The 20,886-nt window shown below is 44.5% G+C and overlaps 1 protein-coding gene across 4 annotated transcripts in view; it reads right to left on the reverse strand.

Annotated features, from left to right (window-relative positions):
• plcg2 (phospholipase C, gamma 2) overlaps nucleotides 1–20,886 on the reverse strand; it is a 134,355-nt gene that overhangs the window by 1,806 nt on the left and 111,663 nt on the right. For 2 of the 4 annotated variants that reach the window (XM_049722934.2, XM_049722930.2), the window contains 5 exons: nucleotides 19,521–19,660; nucleotides 14,359–14,467; nucleotides 14,099–14,260; nucleotides 4,727–4,815; nucleotides 4,480–4,652 (listed from right to left, as the gene is read on the reverse strand). In XM_049722934.2, coding sequence (XP_049578891.1) covers nucleotides 4,480–4,652; nucleotides 4,727–4,815; nucleotides 14,099–14,260; nucleotides 14,359–14,467; nucleotides 19,521–19,660 — 673 coding nt within the window. Of the gene's footprint in view, nucleotides 1–4,479; nucleotides 4,653–4,726; nucleotides 4,816–14,098; nucleotides 14,261–14,358; nucleotides 14,468–14,868; nucleotides 15,519–19,520; nucleotides 19,661–20,886 lie in introns of those variants that run through there. The other 2 variants (XM_068650935.1, XM_049722936.2) reach the window with 2 other exon arrangements.

Consider the following 20,886-nt stretch of genomic DNA (forward strand, 5'->3'; position numbering starts at 1 on the left):
GCACCCTCCACAGAACTTCCCGAGGGACACGGTCGAACGCCTTCTCCAAGTCCACAAAACACATGTGGACTGGTTGAGCGAACTGCCATGCCCCCTCAAGGATCCTGCCAAGAGTGTAGAGCTGGTCCACTGTTCCACGGCCAGGACGAAAGCCACACTGCTCCTCCTGAATCCGAGGTTCGACCTCCCGACGGACCCTCCTCTCCAGCACCCCTGAATAGACCTGAGGAGGGAGGCTGAGGAGTGTGATTTCTCTGTAGTTTGAACCACCACCCCAGTCTGCCAATCCAGAGGCACCATCCCCGATGTCCACGCAATGTTACAGAGGCGTGTCAGCCAGGACACCCAGAGCGATTAAGGATTCCGGGCGGATCTCATCCACCCCTGGGGCCTTGCCGAGGAGTTTTTTAACTGCCTCAGTGACTTCAACCCCAGAGATTGGAGAGTCCACCTCAGAGTCTCCAGGCCCTGCTTCCACAATGGAAGACGTGTTGGTGGAATTCAGGAGGTCTTCGAAGTATTTTCCCCACCGACTCACGACGTCCCGAGTCGAGGTCAGCAGCACGCCATCTCCATTGTAAACAGTCTTGACGGTGTACTGCTTTCCCCTCCTGAGACGCCGGATAGTGGACCAGAATATCCTCAAAAGCATCCGGAAGTCATTCTCCATGGCCTCGCCAAACTCTTCCCACACCCAGGTTTTTGCCTCAGCAATCGCCAAAGCCACGTTCCGCTTGGCCATCCGGTACCTGTTGGCTGCCTCCGGAGTCCCACAGGCCAAAACGGCCTGCTAGGACTGCTTCTTCAGCTTGACGGCATCCCTTACCGCCAGTGTCCACCGGCGGGTTCGGGGATTGCCGCCACGACAGGCACCGACTGCCTTACGGCCACAGCTCCGGTTGGCTGCCTCAACAATGGAGGAATGGAACATGGTCCACTCGGACTCAATGTCCCCCGCCTCCTCCGGGACGTGGGAAAAGCTCTGCCAGAGGTGGGAGTTGAAGCTCTTCCTGACAGGGGATTCTGCCAGACGTTCCCAGCAGACCCTCACAGTGCATTTGGGTCTGCCAGGTCGGATCGGCATCTTCCCCCACCATCGGAGGCAACCCACCACCAGGTGGTGATCAGTTGACAGCTCCTCCCCTCTCTTCACCCGAGTGTCCAAAACATGCAGCCGCAAATCCAATGACACGACTACAAAGTCGCTCATCGAACTGCAGCCTAGGGTGTCCTGGTGCCAAGTGCACACATGGACACCCTTATGTTTGAACATGGTGTTCATTATTGACAATCCCTGTCGAGCACTGAAGTCCAACAATAGAACACCGCTCGGGTTCAGGTCAGGGGGGCCGTTCCTTCCAATCACGCCCTTCCAGGTCTCACTGTCATTGCCCATGCGAGCATTGAAGTCACCCAGTAGAACGATAGAGTCTCCAGAATAAGAATAAGAAGGAGCGCTCTCCAGCACTTCTTCTAAGGATCCCAAAAAGGGTGAGTACTCTGAGCTGCTGTTTGGTGCATAGAAACAAACAACAGTCAGGACATGGGAAGAGTTAGATGACTTTGTGGAAATTATGGTCCGTTCACAATCTGGCATCTCAGGCGGGGAAAGCAATGTACCTTTAACGCTGAGTATAGGAAGATGGGATACTGCTGACCTCGACTCGGGAAGTCGTGAGTCAGTGGGGAGAATACTTTGAAGACATCCGCAATTCCTCCAAGTCGGTGAATTGTGTGTCGCCTTCGATTAAGAGCCTGGAGATTCTGAGCTAGACTCGCCTATCTCTGGGGTTGAAGTCATCAAGGCAGTTACAATTTTCCTCCGTGACAGGGCCTCGGGGGTGGATGAGACACGCCCAGAGTTCCTAAAGGCTCTGGATGTTGTGTGTTGCGAGAAGTATACTTCAAAGACCTCCTCAATTCCACACAAATGCTTTCCTTGGGGAAGCAGAGCCTGGAGACTCTGAGTTGGGCTTTCCAATCTCTGGGGTTGAAGTCACTGAGGTGATTAAAAAACTCATTGGTGGCAAAGCCCCAGGGGGTGGATGTGATTTGCCCAGAGTTTCTAAAGTTTCTGTGTTGTGTGGCTGTCCTGGTTGACAGGCTTCTACAACATTGCATGGACATCAGGGACAGATATCAGGGACAGTACTTCTAGGTTGGCAGACCGGGGTGGTGGTTCCATTTTAAGAAGTGGGACCAGATGGTGTGTTCAAGTTACAGGAGACTCACACTCTGCGGCCTCCCTGGTAAGGTCTATTCAGTATTGAAGAGGAGGGGCCATCTGGAGTTCAAATCTCAAATTCAGGTGGAATAGTGGTATTCATTCCGGTCATGAAACAGTGTACCATCTCTACAACCTCGACAGGGTTCTTGAGGGTGCATGGGAGTTTGAGTCATGTCCATCAGAGTGTTCTGTGAGGAGTGCTCTGGGCGTATAGGGTACTGAACACCCTGATACTCGGTACCACCTATGGTTTGGTCTGCATTGTAAATCAGCTTTGTTTCCAGTGGGGGATGGCCAAGGCGTCCCTATATCACGGATTCTGTTCATAACCTTTATGGACACAATTTTTAGGCGCAGCTGAGGCATTGATTGAGTGGGTCCGCGTTCGCGAGCTCAGGATCGCAACTCTGCTTTCTGTAGATGATCTGGTGATGTTGGCTTCTTCAAGCCAGGATCTCCAGAGTGGTTCGGAGCCGAGTCTGAAATGGTTTGGATAAAATCCGCACCTCCAGATCTGAGACCATGGTACTGAGTCAGAAAAGGGAGGAATGCCCTCTCGGGTCGGGGATGAGATCCTGCCCTAAGTAGAGGAGTTCAAGTATCTCGGGATCTTGTTCATGAGTGAGGGAAGAATGGAGTGGGAAATCTATAGGCAGATTGGTCATCACAGCCGACGCTGTACTGGTCTGTTGTGGTGTAGAAAGAGCTTAGCCAAATTGCAAAGCTCTCGATTTACCGGTCAATCTTCTTTCCTGCCCTCAGCTATGGTCAGGAGCTATGGGTCGTGACCGAAAGAACATGATCCCAGATACAAGCGGCCAAAATGAGTTCTCTCCGCAGGGTGTCTGGGCTCACCCTTAGAGATAGGGTGAGAAACTCAGTAATCTGGGAGGAGCTTGGACTTGAGCTGCTGTTCCATTGCGTAGAGAGGGGCCAGATGAGGTGTCTTAGGCATCTTATTAGGATGCTTCCTGGACACCTTGCTGAACTTGTTCCAGGAATGTCTCAGTGGCAGGAGACCCAGAGGACGACCCAGGACACGCTAGAGAGGCTATGTCTGCCTTCCGGCCTGGGCACGCCTTGGGCTTCTCCGGGATGAACTGGACCAATTGGCTGGGGAGAGGGAAGTCTGCGACAAGTATTGTCAAAGCTGCCAGGTATGAAGTGTTGCCTCATTAATATGTATATGCATACGTATTAATGCTTCTGACGTTAATAACTTAGTTCTAAGGTCAATGCTTTACATTTATTTTATTTTCAATCCAATAATGTTAAATTATTTCACCATTAGAACAGGTAACTTTGTACTTCTTGCTGAAATGCGTGGGCAAGAAGTGAAGAAAGGCATTGAATGTTCAGTGCACACAAGAATTAACAGAAGCCAATGAGACTGGCAGTTATTTAAATGTTCTTGGTACGTTTGTGATCACTGTCTCATTACATTCTTAAAATAGATTTCAATCACTCTGTTTATCTGCTGTTCTTTCATTTATAATTTATTTAGATTATGGTTTAATATTGATATTTTGTAATTAATTAAGTTGAAATCCATCATGGACAGCACCTCTCACCCCCTCCATGACATTGTGCGGTCCCTGAGCATCTCCATTAGCAGCAGACTATTACACCCACGGTGTAGGAAGGAAAGATTCCGCAGGTCCTTCATTCCCACTGCTGTCAGACTCTACAACATGCGTGGCGCCTGATAAAATTGTTTCGTCTTTACCACTACTAGTGGCACTTGTCTTTGTCCTTGTCTGTTATTTATCCTTTTTTAAATTTGGCACTTGTATTCTTGCACTCTTGTATGCTGCTGTGACAAGTAAATGTCCCCGCTGTGGGATGAATAAAGTTCTATCATCATCATCATCTTAATTAACTTTATCAGACAGCTACTATTTGAGTAATTTCATAATTTAACAAATATGATGGTAATCAGATTTGGGTAGTGCCAGTGAAATTGGACTCAGCTTTCCAAAATCTGTGGTATCACTTTAACTCAAGAGGGGCAATCATTTTTGCATGTAGGGCCCTTTATGATTAAATTAGTCAACAGAAATTATACTAAGGTTGTTTTTGAGAGATATCAAAATTGGCATCATGACCTGAACATTTAAGTGAGATAAATATGCATAAAAAACAAAACAAAGAAATGTGATATATATGCACCAAAAACAAAACAAAGAAATCAGGATGGGGAGAATACTTTTTCACTGCACTGTAAAATTTCCTTTGATATGAAAAAGGCTTACCTGTTCTCACTTGTGCTGCATTCTCTAACAAAATGATTTGATGTGGAAGGTTCGTAAGGGACGGGGGAAAGCTTAATGTTTGTGTGTGTATTGTACAGGAGTCCTTCTGAGCTGAACTCTGCTTGTTTTCTTCTCAGCTGATTGGAGGAGAAATACAGTTCTTCTTCTGTGTTCTAAAAAACATAAAAGGATAAAGACACAGTATTTCAAGTAGGTTTGTGTACTCTGATATAATTTGTGTACTCACCTCTGGCTGTAGTACTTGTATGTCAACTAAAAGAGAGGCTAATTCTAAGTTTTCATTGTAGCCGTTCTTTAGAGGCACAGAGCGGTAACCTTAAAAAAGAAAAACGTTATATCAGATTTGATAAAACTTTCAGATACACACTTTGAGTTCCTAAAACTTCAAAACTGAGTTTTTTTTGTTTGTTTTTAAACAGTGTCCCACAGATTTGGGTCAGTTGTTCAAACAAAGGCAGTGTCAATAATTGAAAACACTAATAGAGGAGGGTTCTCACTGGTCTCATCCTGAGATCCCCGATCTCCCACAAAGACCCACCAAAACCCAGGGCGGGTCAGGGTGGAGATTGCTCTAAAAAGTTAGGAAGTTGCTTTTTAAAAGAAGTCATTGATTCGCAAACCTGCTCCGGAGAAGAAGCCTTGTACAAGAATAACAAGAATGTGTTATTCCATACACACTAAATATGTCTAGGTTGCTTTTAGTCAAAGGTATGGTGAGTAAAAGTCTTCTTCATTTTAAGTAGTGTTGTGGCAGACATTAGAACAGGACTCTCACCCCGCAGGCACATGGTGGGGGCATGTTTCTATTTATGTTCTTTGTGACGCAATATGTGCTTTTATCTTTCATGTTGTTCATTATCTTGTTGGCAGTCTTGGATTAAAAATGTGTTTAGAAATTCAGATGTGTGTGTTTCATACTGCCTCATTGGTGACCCCGACGTAATGTGATAAACCCATTCACGCATTACTGTGCATGCCTTTTGGACTAAAGAGGGTGCCACAGACTTTTTCAAGGTTGATGGACTCTGTGTTACATGATCTCGACTTTGTGTTTGTCTATCTCAACGACATTCTGGAGCCCAGTCCTGTTGTCCGCTAAAGTGCAGGCAGTGGTGGATTTTCCCATCCTGCCTCAGTTTAGGTGCTGCAGGAGTTTTTGGAGATGGCTAATTTTCGTAACTGGTTCCTTCCCCCTGCAATTGACTGGCAACCGGTTCAGGGTGTCCCCCGCCTACTGCCCGATGACCGCTGGAATAGGCTCCAGCACGCCCGCAACCCCTCGCGGGGACAAGCGGTATAGAAAATGGATGAATGGATGTTTCCTTCCCCACACAGCCCACCTTCTGCAGCCTCTATACGGTGCTTTGAAAAAAAAGAAAGGCTACTGACCCGGTCGAGTGGTTTCCGCAGCGGGGACGAGCTTTTCAACAGGGTAAGGACGCCCTCGCAAATACAGATCTCTTCACCCACCCAATTTCTACGGCAGTGATGGCTTTAACTACCGACACGTCTGATGTTGCTGTTAGTGCGGTAATTGAGCAGCTGGTAGCCAGTGTGTGACAGCTCCTTGCGTTTTTTAGTTACAGGCTGCAAGAGAAACAACACAAGTACAGTGGTACATCTACTTACGAACGCCTATACTTACGAAGATACCGTATTTTTCGGACTATAAGTCGCATTTTTTTCCATAGTTTGGGTGGGGGGGGCGACTTATACTGAGGAGCAACTTATATGTGAATTTTTTCATAAATTTTCAAAAAAAAAAAGGGAAACCGCAATAAACGAACCGCGATGTAGCAAGGGATTACTATAATTTGAATTTCAAGTGACGTCAGCAGCGTGGCGCGGCGGGGCGCGGCGCGGCGGTTGTTTACATAAAAGACAAAGATTCGATCACGGGATGACGAAGATGACGAAGGGCCCCCACGCACTACCGGCATCATTAGCGGCTTTGTTTGTAAGTGATACAGAGGACGAAGAGTTTGAAGAATTTAATGATTTGGAGTGATATAGAAGGTTTGAAAAACTATTATGGCTTTTACGCACGCCCGGTCCTACTCTACAAAGCTCTCTTTCACCTCCGTGGATGGAAGTCGGGGGCCGGCGCTCGGCCGGGTGGCTGTCCGGGGACGGTGGATGGGGATCGGACATGGCTTTTACGCACGCCCGGTCCTACTAAATGGAGCTCTCTTTCACCTCCGTGGATGGAAGTCGGGGGCCGGTGCTCGGCCGGGTGGCTGTCCGGGGACGGTGGATGGGGCTCGGACATGCCTTTTACGCACGCCCGGTCCTGTTCTATGGAGCTCTCTTCCACCGTCGTGGCTGGAAGTGCCACCTCCGGGGATGGAAGTCCACGCCGCCACACGCCTGGAAGTCGTCGCCGGTGCTTGGGGCCGTGTGGCGGTTAACTATTTATGTTATAGTTATTTGATATATTTTATTTCATGTAGCAACTTGTATATGTTTTTATCGTTACAGTTCAGTAGCTGTTGGCTCGTTGAACTCTTGTTTTGTTAAATAAAGAGCCGTTTACCATACACACGTCTTTCCTTGTACTTTGTTAACGCGACAATATAGTTATATACTAGATCTGTGGAATAACGACGAGGCTGACGTCAGGGTGCATGCGCGGCTTTGTTGACAAAGGACGAGGAATTTGATCGATGGATTTAATGATTTGGAGTGATACAGATGGTTTGCTATTATTATTGCTTATATAATAGTTATTTGATATATAATTTATATATCGTTATATGGGCATGTGGAATATTTTGAAGTGCAAGCGCCGTCAGCGGCGCGCACCCATTGTTGACATTAAGGACGATCGATGGATTTAATGAATTGGAGTGACACAGATGGTTTCATAAACGTGTTATTTATGTAATAGTTATTTGAATAACTCTGAATGTTACGTCAGGCCCGTGTTGGATTTTGTCGAATAAACTTCCCCCAAAATGCGACGTATACTCCGGAGCGACTTATATGGTTTTTTTTCACGTTATTGTGCTTTTTATGGCTAATGCGACCTATATTCCGGAGCGACTTTTAGTCCGAAAAATACGGTAAGAAAGATAAGATTGAGATACAAACCGGAGTCTCGCAATTATTTTTCATCTACTTACGAACCAGTTTTCAACTTCCGAACCGACATCACAACCACCCCTCCACTGCTGGATTGTCTCCTTTGCTTTGCCATTCCTTGTTCGTCTCGGCGTGTTAGCAGTCTAAAATACAATTAGTAGAGTCGAGTATGTCTCCTAAGACTATCAATATGACTGGTGAATGCATGCGTATCGTCGAGCTTGCAACGGTGTATGGTGGTGGGAGTTGTGCCAAAGTAGGTATAACCTGCTGCAGGAGCGCTCACGCATTGAGTGAAAGGCGGAAGCCGTTGCTGTGCGGCATACAGTACCAGCTTGTTTTCAATAAAAACATGAAGAACACAGTTCTGTGTTTGTCAATCTCACTGTTTAGAAGTTAAGTTCCTTTTTTTTCACTCGCATTCTGCGTTCAGTGACCACTGACACAGTCGGAAAACTCATTAATTGCACCAAAAAGTAATGACAAGTAAGAACACATGAACACATTGTAGGGAGTATGTGGATGAATAGAATAATTTATTAGCCTAACTTTTTCTGTGTCTTCTCGGGGGTATTTTTTGGCAAGTGTAGAAAATTAGAACAGGTTTCCCCCTTCCCCAAGCAAAGTTAGGAGGTCAAGAATAAAGTGACATGTATTTTTTGTTATAAAGGGTTGAAAAAGCAAAAACAAAACTATTGTTTTGTTTTTCTGTGTGCTTTACACAGATTAATAGGTCAAAAAGTGTGACTTTTGGGATAGTCCGGCACGCATTATTTGCTTTTACATTGATTCATATGGGAAACGTTGTACTTCTACTGATAAACGTGTCTTACAAACCTGATCGCGGAACCAATTAAGTTCATACATAGAGTTAGCACTGTATAGTGCTTTCGGGGGTTGTTGGCATCATACCTTGAGATATTTTCTAATGCTCACGCTTGCAATGTCGAAAGTTGCTGAGCCGTGGTCGGCCTGCCAGCAGTGGCACTTAGCGTCCATTTCAGAGTTCACCACAGACATTTGGAATATGGCGGGTAAATGTAACCCTGAAGCTGACTGTCGCGTGCGCTGGTACTTCTTTGCTACGCAATATGTGCTTTTATCTTTTATGCTGTTCAGTATCTTGTTGGCAGTCTCGGAATAAAGATGTGTTTGGAAATTCAGGTGCTTGTATTTCATACTGCCATAGTGCATTCTCAACCTGGCAAGAGCCAAATATGCATAAATCACTCAAGGGAATTCTCCACAGTATTAATCCAGGACAGGTTCACTGTGACCTGTTGGGAAAGATGGGACATACAGTACAATAACTGAGCTGTTTGGGTAAGGCGGCAACTTGTGCACGCGGACCAAATTTTAGTTTTGACGGTGACAGATGATAATACCAGCTGAAATAAATAATAATAATAATAATAAGACCGTATTTTTCGGCCTAAATGTCGCTCCGGAATATAGGTCGCATTAGCCATAAAATGCACAATAACGTGACAAAAAACATATATAAGTCGCTTCGGAGTATAAGTTGCATTTTGGGGGAAATTTATTCGACAAAATCCAACACCAAGATCAGACATGAACGAGCAACAACAGGCTAAACGATAGGTATGCTAACGTGACATAAACACAAACGAAGAGCTGAAAACGGCCCTGACGTAACACTGAGAGTCATTCAAATAACTATTACATAAATAACACGTTTATAAAACCATCTGTGTCACTCCAATTCATTAAATCCATTGATTGTCCTTTATGTCAACAATGGGTGTGCACCGCTGATGGCTGTTGCACTTCAAAATATTCCACAGGCCCATATAACGATATATAAATTAGATATTAAATAACTATTATACAAGCAATAATATTATCAAACCATCTGTGTCACTCCAAATCATTAAATCCATCGATCGTCCTTTATGTAAACAGTGCTGGCCGGGTGCGCGCTGCTGACGGTGCTTGCACTTCTAAATATTCCACAGGCCCATATAACAATATATAAATTATATATCAAATAACTATTATATAAGCAATACTATAATCAAACCATCTGTGTCACTCCAAATCATTAAATCCATCGATCAAATTCCTCGTCCTTTGTCAACAACGCCGCGCGTGCACCCTGACGTCAGTCTTGTCGTTATTCCACAGATCTAGTATATGACTATATTGTAGCGTTAACAAAGTACCAGGAAAAACGTGGGCTTGGTAAACGACTCTTTATTTAACAAAACAAGAGTTCAACGAGCCAACAACTACTGAACTGTAACGATAAAAACATATACAAGTTGCTACACGAAATAAAATATATCAAATAACTATAACATAAATAGTTCACCGCCACACGGCCCCAAGAACCGACGTCGACTTCCAGGCGTGTGGCGGCGTGAACTTCCATCCCCGGAGGTGGCACTTCCAGCCACGGAGGTGGAAGAGAGCTCCATAGAATAGGACCGGGCATGCGTAAAAGCCATGTCCGAGCCCCATCCACCGTCCCTGGACAGCCACCCGGCCGAGCGCCGGCCTCCGACTACCATCCACGGAGGTGAAAGAGAGCTCTGTAGAGTAGGACCGGGCGTGCGTAAAAGCCATAATAGTTTTTCAAACCTTCTGTGTCACTCTAAATCATTAAATCCTTCAAACTCTTTGTCTTCCGTGTCACTTACAAACAGAGCAGCTAATGATGCCGGTAGTACGTGGGGCACTTCGTCATCTTCGTCATCCCGTGATCGAATCTTTGTCCTTTATGTAAACAACCGCCGCGCCGCGGACGCCACTTGAAATTCAAAATACAGTAATCCCATTCTACATCGTGGTCCGTTTATCGCGGTTTCATTTTTTATTTATTTATTTATTTTATTTTGAAAATTTGTGAAATAATTCACATGTAAATCGCTCCTCAGTATAAGTCGTCCCCCCACCAAAACTATGAAAAAAAAAAAACGCAACTTATAGTCCGAAAATTACGGTAGTAATAATAATGATCGTAATAATAATCTTTGTTGGGGACTTTAATCATGCTAACCTGAAGTCTGTTTTTCCGAGGCTTTACCAGCATGTTAATTTTCACGTGGTAACAGCTTCCTGGACCTGGTCTACTCTACACATAAAGGAGCTTTCAAGGCCGCCCCCATCTTGGACTTTCTGACCATCTCACTGTTATGCTTTTGCCCGCATACAGACAAAGGGTGAAGGCATCCAGGCCGGTTCGCAAGCGGGTACGGGTGTGGCCTGAGGGTGCCTCTGATGAGCTTCGAGACTGCTTCGGCACTACTGACTGGGACATGTTTAAGCGGGCGGCCACTTGCAACGATCGGACAGACATAAAGGAGTATACTGACTCTGTTTTCTCTTACATCACAAAGTGCATTGATGATGTGACTCACTCGAAATCCATCGTCACTCGGGCTAACTGGAAGCCATGGCTGACGGGGGCTGTCCTCAGGCTGCTGAGGGCCAGGGACAAAGCCTTCAGAGCGTGGGATGAGGCTGGCTTGAGGCCCTGTCCCGGGGCATCAAGGACGCGAAAAGGGCGTTCTCTTGCAAGATTACCGCCCACTTCAAGGACAGCAGGGACGCACGGTGCCTTTGGCAGGGCATTCAGACCATCACGGACTACAAGCCCGCACTGCAGAGCTGTGAGGGTGACGTCCGTCTGTTCAACGATCTTAACCGCTTCTTTGCTCGCTTCGACGCTCAGAACAGCACTTGCCCGCTGAAGACCACTCCCCCTCCACACGAGCAGCCCCTGTGCCTCTCTGCCAACAGCGTGAGGAGGGCGCTTGCCGCTATCAACACCCGTAAGGCGGCGGGCCCTGACAACATCCCAGGTCGAGCGCTGAAGGACTGCGCTGGGGAGCTGACGGGTGTCTTCACGGACATCTTTAACATTTCCCTGCAGCAGGCCATCGTCCCTTCGTGTTTCAAGGCTGCCACCATCGTACCTGTGCCGAAGAAGCTTGCTCCGTCCTGCTTCAGTGACTACCGCCCCGTGGCACTGACGCCCATCATCATGAAGTGCTTTGAGCGGCTTATCATGGAGCAAATCAGATCCATTCTCCCGCCCACCGTAGACCCCTTCCAGTTTGCGTACCGAGCCAAACGGTCCTCTGAGGATGCCATCTGCTCTGCCCTCCACTCGGCCCTCTCCCACCTGGAGAGTAGGGACTCGTATGTGAGATCGCTGTTTGTGGACTTCAGTTCTGCCTTCAACACCATTGTGCCACAAAGACTCATCTGCAAACTCGACAAGCTGGGCCTCAGTACCTACCTCTGCAACTGGCTACTGGACTTCCTCTGTCAGAGGCCTCAGGTGGTATGTGTTGGCGAAAAAATCTCCGCTAGCATCACGCTGAGCACGGGGGCCCCCCAAGGCTGTGTGCTCAGTCCGTTGCTCTTCACCCTGCTGACGCATGACTGCACTGCGTCCTACAGCGACAACCGCATAGTGAAGTTTGCTGACGACACGACTCTGGTGGGTCTCATCACCAAGGGCGACGAGACTCAGTACAGGTTGGAGGTTGACCTTCTGACCGTGTGGTGCAGGGACAACAACCTCCTGCTGAACGTCAACAAGACCAAGGAAATTGTTGTTGACTTCCGGAAGGGTCACACCCAACACCTGCCGCTGACCATCGACGGTGCAGTGGTGGAGAGGGTGAGCAGCACCAGATTCCTGGGGGTGCACATCAGTGAGGACCTCTCCTGGTCCGCCAACACCGCGTCACTGGCGAAGAAAGCTCAGCGTCGCCTGTACTTCCTGCGGAAACTCAGGCGACCAAGTGCTCCTCCGGCCGCCATGACTACATTCTACCGTGGCACCATTGAGAGCGTCCTCTCCAGTTGTATCGCTGTCTGGGGTGGTAGCTGCACTGAATACAACATGAAGGCCCTGCAGCGCATAGTGAACACGGCTGGTAAGATTATTGGTGCTTCACTCCCCTCCCTGAAGGGCATTTACACCTCCCATCTTGCCCGCAAGGCGACCACGATTGTGAGTGATGTAAGTCACCACGCTCACTCTTTGTTTGATCTTCTGCCCTCTGGGAAGAGGTACAGGAGCCTGCGCTCCCGCATCGCCAGACTCACCAACAGCTTCATTCTCCAGGCTGTTAGGATCCTGAACTCTCTTCCTCCTTCTGCGGAGCGTCCTGTACTTATTTATTGTGTTATTTGTTTATTTATTATTATTATAATTATTTATTCATCACTCTTATTTATTATTTTCTTGTGTTGTTTACTTGTATGTACATTGTGAACTATGTCTTGTCACCGTGGGATAGTGGGAACGTAATTTCGATCTCTTTGTGTGTCTTGGCATGTGAAGAAATTGACAATAAAGCAGACTTTGACTTTGACTTTGAATAATAATAATAGTCCATCCATCAATCCATTTTCTGTACCACTTGTCCCCACGGGAGTCACGGACGTGCTGGACCCTATCCCAGCAGTCATCGGGTAGTAGGCGGGTGACACCCTGAATGGTTGCCAACCAATTGCAGGGCAAACAGAGTCAACCAACCATCTACACTCACACTCATACCTATGGGCAATTTGGAGTGCTCAATCAGCCTACCATGCATGGTTTTTTTTTGGGATGTGGGAGGAAACCGGAGTTCCCGGAGGAAACCCACGCAGGCACGGGGAGAACATGCAATTTCCACACAGGGAGGGCCAGAGGTGGAATCGAACCCGCACCCTCCTAACTGTGAGGCAGATGTGCTCATAATAATAATTGTACCAGCTAAAATAGAACAAATCACCTCTGGCTGTTTCAAAAGAAAACTGATTGTGCGAGAACAGTATTAGTTCCAGCGTCCACCCGTGTCGACATGTTTGGTTTGTTCATTTGTCCTGGCCTCTGCGTTTTCTTGTTTTTGCAACAGCCACATATCACACCCCAAAACACATCGTTCCTTTGTGATTGCTCAACACCACCTGTGGTATGGCTCGGACTCTGCGGGAGTTGGGACAAGATGGATTCTCTGGGTTTTTTGAACTCACAAATTTTGGTACCGGATCCTCTAAAAAATTTACATTTGGTAATTTTGGTAGGTAGGGTCCCTCATAGCATCATAACGCCATTTTGCAGAATTTTACTGATATACCTGACATCCATCATTTTATTCCCTAAGGTCTGATCTTTCCCCACAAATCAAAAACTTAATTTTTAGATACACACGCATGCACACACGCATGTGCACAATGTAATCTGGATTGTTTCAAAAGAGTTTAATATAAATAAGTCATCAGAGTTAATGAATTAAAGTATGTAATTACTAGAAAATAGAGATTTGTGTGAAAAGCAGATGTGCAGCTTGTTCTTCAAGATTCAAGAGATTTTATTCGCCATGTTTGAGCGTGCCAAACAAGGAATTTGACTTCGGTAAATCCCAGCCTCTGTTCAACATTTAGGTGACTAACAACACTCAGGACATGTGAAAAATGGCAAATATTCTCAAACATCCCCTGATCTTAAACTCCCAAGAGGGCAAGGAAAAAACTCAAAACTCAAAACTCTTACCTGAACATATACCTTTGACAGGAAACGTGGCCTGAGCGAGGAAGTTCGGATCTGAAAACATGTCTTCCTCATTGACTACAAAGCGCAGAAAGGTAAGCTCGGGCTCATACACCTTGAAGCACACAGGCTGAGTTTTCCACACTGGGTTCAGACCGTTATCTCCTACGGTCAGCAGAAGACAGACATTCGATATTATTGAACTCGTGTTGTGTCACATTTTGTTTGTGTTGTTATGAAGATGTTAAAATTATCTTGCATACGATAGACAGTGGTCTTGGACTTTACTTCAGTGTGACCGCACAGTTCAATCTCCACAAAAGGACTAGAAATTGAGCGGCCTAGCTTCGGCAGGTGTCTGGCAGCAATCACCTGCAAAAGACATGAATTAATTTTGAACCAATTTTTTTTTTGTATTTGGTCAAGCCAGTCGGGGTCAAGAACGTACTTATAGTATGTCACACGCATGACCAAGGTTGGCTCTCGTCTGCTTGGTCATGCGTATGTGTGTGTGTGTGTGTGTGTGTGTGTATGTGTGTGTGTGTGTGTGTGTGTGTGTGCGTGTGTAAATGTTGCCTTCAAACAACTCAACTTTGACACAAGTGTATGAGCGTCACTTATCAATCATTACACAATGTGCAACAAAATACAGCACTTGTGTGAATCAGTGCACCTATTGCTTGTCATTGCAGCCTATGACTCTACGTAGCTTACATACCAGTGCCGTTTGTAGTCAACTTTGTCCTCTTACAAAAAATGCATCCAGAATCAAATATGCTTTGATGCACATTTTATTGATTACATTATTTTTTTCAGACTGTGGCTGACAAATGAAATGTTCACACAGAGAATACATAGAAATACAAATAAAATCTATTGCTGTGTGAGAAATTAGGAAAATAAAAAAATCTATAGTAGGCCTAAACTATAAGAGTATAAGAGATAGCCAGCCACGTGTGATACGCTTCTGTCTCTTCTTCTGAGCCCTTCCAGCTATACATCCACGTCACACACGGACTCCTCTTCCTCTGATTCCTCTACCTCTTCCTCTCACTCTACCCCTCATCTGCCTTATACCTCCTTGATCCATGCTTGCAAAGAACACAGGTCTGAAGACTAATTGCAAAATGAAAAATTTTGTCAAGTGTCAGAAAGGTGCTTTTAGTGATTGCATACTGATCAGGGAGTTTCTAAGAGTTCGGAGCATATGGTTTCTGTTCTGTAACCACAGCTAAAACAATGAAGTTTTTACATCTTGAATGACATCTGTGTTAACTGTTTTCCAAAAGGGTGGGAAAACTGTCAATCCAATGAGAATGGGTTAACCCATTTGCATGAGGTGTCTTCTGCTCTGCTAAGATGGTGATGATGAAGGTTGAGAGGTTCCCACTTTCTTCAAACAGGTTAAAGCATTTCATTAAACCTGTAAATCAATCAAAGTCCTCGTTGAACGTGTCAACCCCACTCGTGACAGAGAGAGAATGTCATCAGTGACAGATTGACAGACATTTTTTTCAATTTTGACAAAATTATGAGGATAACTCAGATTCGGGTAAAGTAGAGAACACAAGGCATGCCGAACAAGAAAACAAGTGGTGGCGCTGCATGGCGTCTATGAGCATGCAGGCAGTCGGCTTTTTTTTTTTCTTTCATGTGCCGGCTATTCAATGACACAGTGACGAACCTTTCGTCAAAATTGGTGCTGCAAAATTAGGAGAATTACTCTGATTTGTTAGAAACGTGTGATGTCTACTGCCCAGGCCGTGTGGATGTTGTTGACATCTCAAGATGAACAAGGAAGCAGATGCTGCTGGCAGCAGCGGTGAGGACGTGGCAGTGTCAAAGTGCTTGCTTAGCGGCCTGCCTGGCATACAGTGAACTTATTTTCTCTCATGTGGCGGTTTATTAAAGTCACCTAGTGAAAAAGAAACGATTTCCATCCACAGGCAAGCAATCTGGCTATCCATACAGTAGCAGGTAAATTATATGACGTTACTCCGGTTCCAACATGGTGCTGTCCATTTAAGGTAGAGAGAGGGATTATTTTGCCAAATACAAGACCAGACACAAAATAGGGTCACCAGATATTGACCAAACTTTACATTATTGCTTCCTTTCCCCAGCAAGACCTCAATGTGCGACATCCACGGTTACACATTAAATTTTATCCAGATCCTGAATCCAGTGGATGTGTACTATTACTTTTTTACATTAACTCTCACTTCTTTTACCTGTTTCCATAGTATAAAGAGGTAGGAAATTTCGACATGACATTAAACGTGTCTATAGATCTGATATTGTTTTGCAATTTCTTTCCAATCTTAAGCTTTCCTACACATATCAACAACTTCATGGTCAATGGTAGTTTTTATTACCTGCTTCTACGTAATTGCATTACACTCATTCTAATGACTTATTTCTAGGTACCAATATTGTTTGTGTGAGAAAATTTTCTCACGGTTTTCATCTTGACGGATATTAGTATCATTACCTATTAATCACATCATTATAACTACCAGTAACTTGAGAAAATGATATTTTCTGAAGCCTGCATCAAATTGGTAGCCCTTCGAATGAATTCATTCCTTAGAAGTATCACTAAATTTCTAGAAGGTTAATGACCCATAATGTAGTCCAAATCAAGCCCCTAACTTTGCAGCTTATCCAATACAACCATTACACATATTGCTGTGAATCATTTATCCCAGGAATAAACCTAGTATCATCACAATAGTTTCAGTTATCACATCCATTTGGTTCCCTTTTTCAATAAGCCTTCGTGAGGAGCTAAATTCCAAACTTGACATTTAATGAGATGTAGACTTTTAAAATCCACTTGTCTGTGTCAAATGATTATGAAAGCACTGCTCTTTCCAGTTATTAACGATAACTACCAGCTCAGTGGTCTTGTGCTATGAGTGTCCGCCCTGAGACTGGGAGGCTGTGGGTTCGATCCCCGGCCGAGTCATACCAAAAAGACGATAAAAAAATGGAACCCGATGCCTCCCTGCTTGACACTCAGCATTAAGGGTTGAATTGGGGATGCTGTGAGGAGCTGCGCCCCACAGTCATTACTAATGCGCAATGTATAGTTTCTACTATGGAAGCTCGCCTGAGGATGACCACCATGTTGTAGTACAAAAAAGTGATGGCACACCTAAACAAGCTGAAGCCCAAATGGTTAAAGAGCATTGTAGGAGCACTCCATCGGGGGACAAAAATGGGAGGAGCGACCAAGACCGATGTATAAGACCGACATGGTTTTAATGGCCCAGTGTGAGTTTAGTCAGGTGTGTGAGTTTTTCTGAGTATGTCTGAGGAAAAAAAAAGCATTACTGGAGGAACTACGTCTCACGAATGAGACATGATGAGAGCTAGGTGTATTGGATGGAAAGCATTCAGAACTTTAGTCTGTCAGACCTTGAGCTTTGTCGCAGGGCATGGGTTCATGTCCTACTGTGTACAATAATATAAAAATGGAGACCTGTCGTTAGAGAGATTTCTTGCTGGCTACCATTCAAGTACCTTTGAGTAAGCCATCGTCCCCATTACCAAAAGGTGCAGCACTTTTTGCACAGCTCTTTCATTCTGAATCGCCCCTTGCATTTGTGTGATATGGTTAAGTGTCTATTGTGCAACATAATATATACAGTACATCATATATACGGATTGTGAGTTGAATTTTCCCTCGAGGGACTATAATGAGCATAATAAAAGCTCATTATACTATAATGAGCACAATAAATGCTCATTACACAATAATGAGGATAATAAAAAATAAAAATAGAATGACAACAAAGTTTCGGAATCACTGCTTAGATCAGCTTACTCAGACAAGAGTACCGTATTTTTCGGACTATAAGTCGTGTTTTTTTTCATAGTTTGGGTGGGGGGCGACTTATACTGAGGAGCGACTTATATGTGAATTTTTACACAAATTTTCAAAATTCAAAAAAAAAAAAAAAAGTGAAACCACAATGTAGCGAGGGATTACTGTAATTTGAATTTCAAATGACGTCAGTGGCGCGGCGGTTGTTTACATAAAGGACAAAGATTTGATTACGGGATGACAAAGGGTCCCACGTACTACCAGCAACATGAGCGGCTTTGTTTGTAAGTGACACGGAGGACGAAGAGTTTGACGAATTTAATGATTTGGAGTGACACAGAAGGTTTGAAAAACTATTATGGATTTTACGCACGCCCGGTCCTACTCTATGGAGCTCTCATTCACCTCCGTGGATGGAAGTCGGGGGCCGGCACTCGGCCCGGTGGCTGTCCGGGAACGATGGATGGGGCTCAGACATGGCTTTTACGCACGCCCGGTCCTATTGTATGGCGCTCTCTTCCATCTCCGTGGCTGGAAGTGCCATCTCCGTGGCTGGAAGTCCACGCCGCCACACGCCTGGAAGTCGACTCAGGTGCTTGGGGCGGTGTGGCGGTGAACTATTTATGTTATAGTTATTTGATATATTTTATTTCGTGTAGCAACTTGTATATGTTTTTATCATTACAGTTCAGTAGTTGTTGGCTTGTTGAACTCTTGTTTTGTTAAATAAAGAGCCGTTTACCAAACCCACGTCTTTCCTGGTACTTTGTTAACGCTACAATATAGTTATATACTAGATCTGTGGAATAACGACGAGGCTGACGTCAGCGGCGCACGCGCGGCGTTGTTGACAAAGGACGAGGAATTTGATCGATGGATTTAATGATTTGGAGTGACACAGATGCTTTGATAATATTATTGCTTATATAAGTTATTTGATATATAATTTATATATCGTTATATGGGCCTGTGGAATATTTTGAAGTGCAAGCGCCGTCAGCGGCGCGGACCCGGCCGGCATTGTTGACATAAAGGACGATCGATGGTTTTAATGATTTGGAGTGACACAGATGATTTGATAATATTATTGCTTATATAATAGTTATTTGATATATAATTTATATATCGTTATATGGGCCTGTGGAATATTTTGAAGTGCAACCACCGTCAGCGGCGCGCACCCGGCCGGCATTGTTGAAATAAAGGACGATCAATGGATTTAATGAATTGGAGTGACACAGATGGTTTATAAACGTGTTATTTATGTAATAGTTATTTGAACGTCAGGCCCGTTCTCAGCTCTTCGTTTGTGTTTATGTCATGTTAGCATACCTATCGTTTAGCCTGTTGTTGCTTGTTCATGTCTGTTCTTGGTGTTGGATTTTGTCGAATACATTGCCCCCAAAATGCGACTTATACTCCGGAGCGACTTATATATGTTTTTTTTCACGTTATTGTGCATTTTATGGCTAATGCGACGTAGATTCTGGAGCGACTTTTAGTCCGAAAAATACGGTATGTGGCTTGATTGATGGATAGAAATAAATGATTATTTATTTGAGTGCATGTATTTACAGTACGTGTGATCCAACCTACCCTAATAGCGATGCTGTACTTGACGACTTTCTTCTCTTGGTGAGGGTCATAACTATCAGAGCGCATGAGCTCTGGCTGTAGAACGTAACCAGTGTGTCCGTTCAAGCTGAAGAGGGCATGGTTCAGCTGCATGTATTTATCTGGGGGAACACATGATCATAGAATATTTATTCAATGATAGAGTAATTTATTTCCATTTTCAGGTGACTTTACGTATTAAGCATGTGTTTAAGTCAGACAAGGCACACTGCTGACCATTTTTTTCTTGCTGCACAGATTCTCCGATAGACTTAATTGTGTCACTTGATCACCATCATGAAATGAACACACTCTGAGTGGAGCCACCTTGAAATCGGGGTGTTCCCTGACAAAACTGTCAGTGCACACATTATCGCAAAGGGTTAAGCATATTTTGTCTTGCTCCGGAGACTATACTAGCATATTTTGTCTTGTTCCGGACACTATACTAAGTTCTGGTGCCTCTCAAAGACAAAAATTCATATTTCCCATTTTTAGTCACGTCACACCGCTGGCTGCAAGCAAGGACTATCACCAGCACACTTAGCACATTTGTACTAATGAAGTGGAATGTAGATTCATCAGACCACTGCACATAGTTTTCTCTTTGTATTAATCAATCTCAGATTGAGTTTAGGCCAGGGGTGGGCAAACCTTTTGACTTGCGGGCCGAGTTGGGTTCTAAATTTTGATCGGGGGGCCAAACCAGGAGCAGATGGATGTAGTGTTTGTGTGAAGTAATATAAACGACATGTAAAGGTCATTGCATAAAAGGTTTTGGCCTTTAGTAGGTAGTAAAGCATGGATATTAAAAAAAAAACTTTTTGAAAACAAATGCATTTATCAACAGCATGAAAAAAATATTTCGCCAAAAAACTGCTATCAGTGATTCTCATTAAATACGACACTGTTATTATGAATAACAGTTTACATCACTTCAGCACCTGCAGGTCAGATTTATGAAAGATGTTTATCTTATGAGGCGAATTCACATCAAACGGCAAACATTGTGACCAAATACATCATCTTGAAGAATCACTGAAAGAATACATCTAAATAAAGTAATAAATAAATCAAAATGGCAACAGTGTAACGAATATCTGAAAATTAGAGCAGAGCTTTAACTCAAACTCCTGGTGACATAGGTGAGGAAACTGGAAGCACTTTCTTAAAGTCGGCCTCAAGAATTTAAAAAAATAAGATTAGTCGCAAACAGGTGGTGCATCAATGTCCTTGAGCATCCTGCATTGTTTGAAAATGAGAATGGTCACTAGTTTCAATCCCTGCTATTTGTACAAATTATATTCAAAATGCATTTTTTTTACAACAAACTTGAGAAACTCCCCTT

This window comes from Syngnathus scovelli, chromosome 6 (assembly GCF_024217435.2).
Source record: "Syngnathus scovelli strain Florida chromosome 6, RoL_Ssco_1.2, whole genome shotgun sequence".
In the NCBI taxonomy this organism is placed as follows: domain Eukaryota; kingdom Metazoa; phylum Chordata; class Actinopteri; order Syngnathiformes; family Syngnathidae; genus Syngnathus; species Syngnathus scovelli.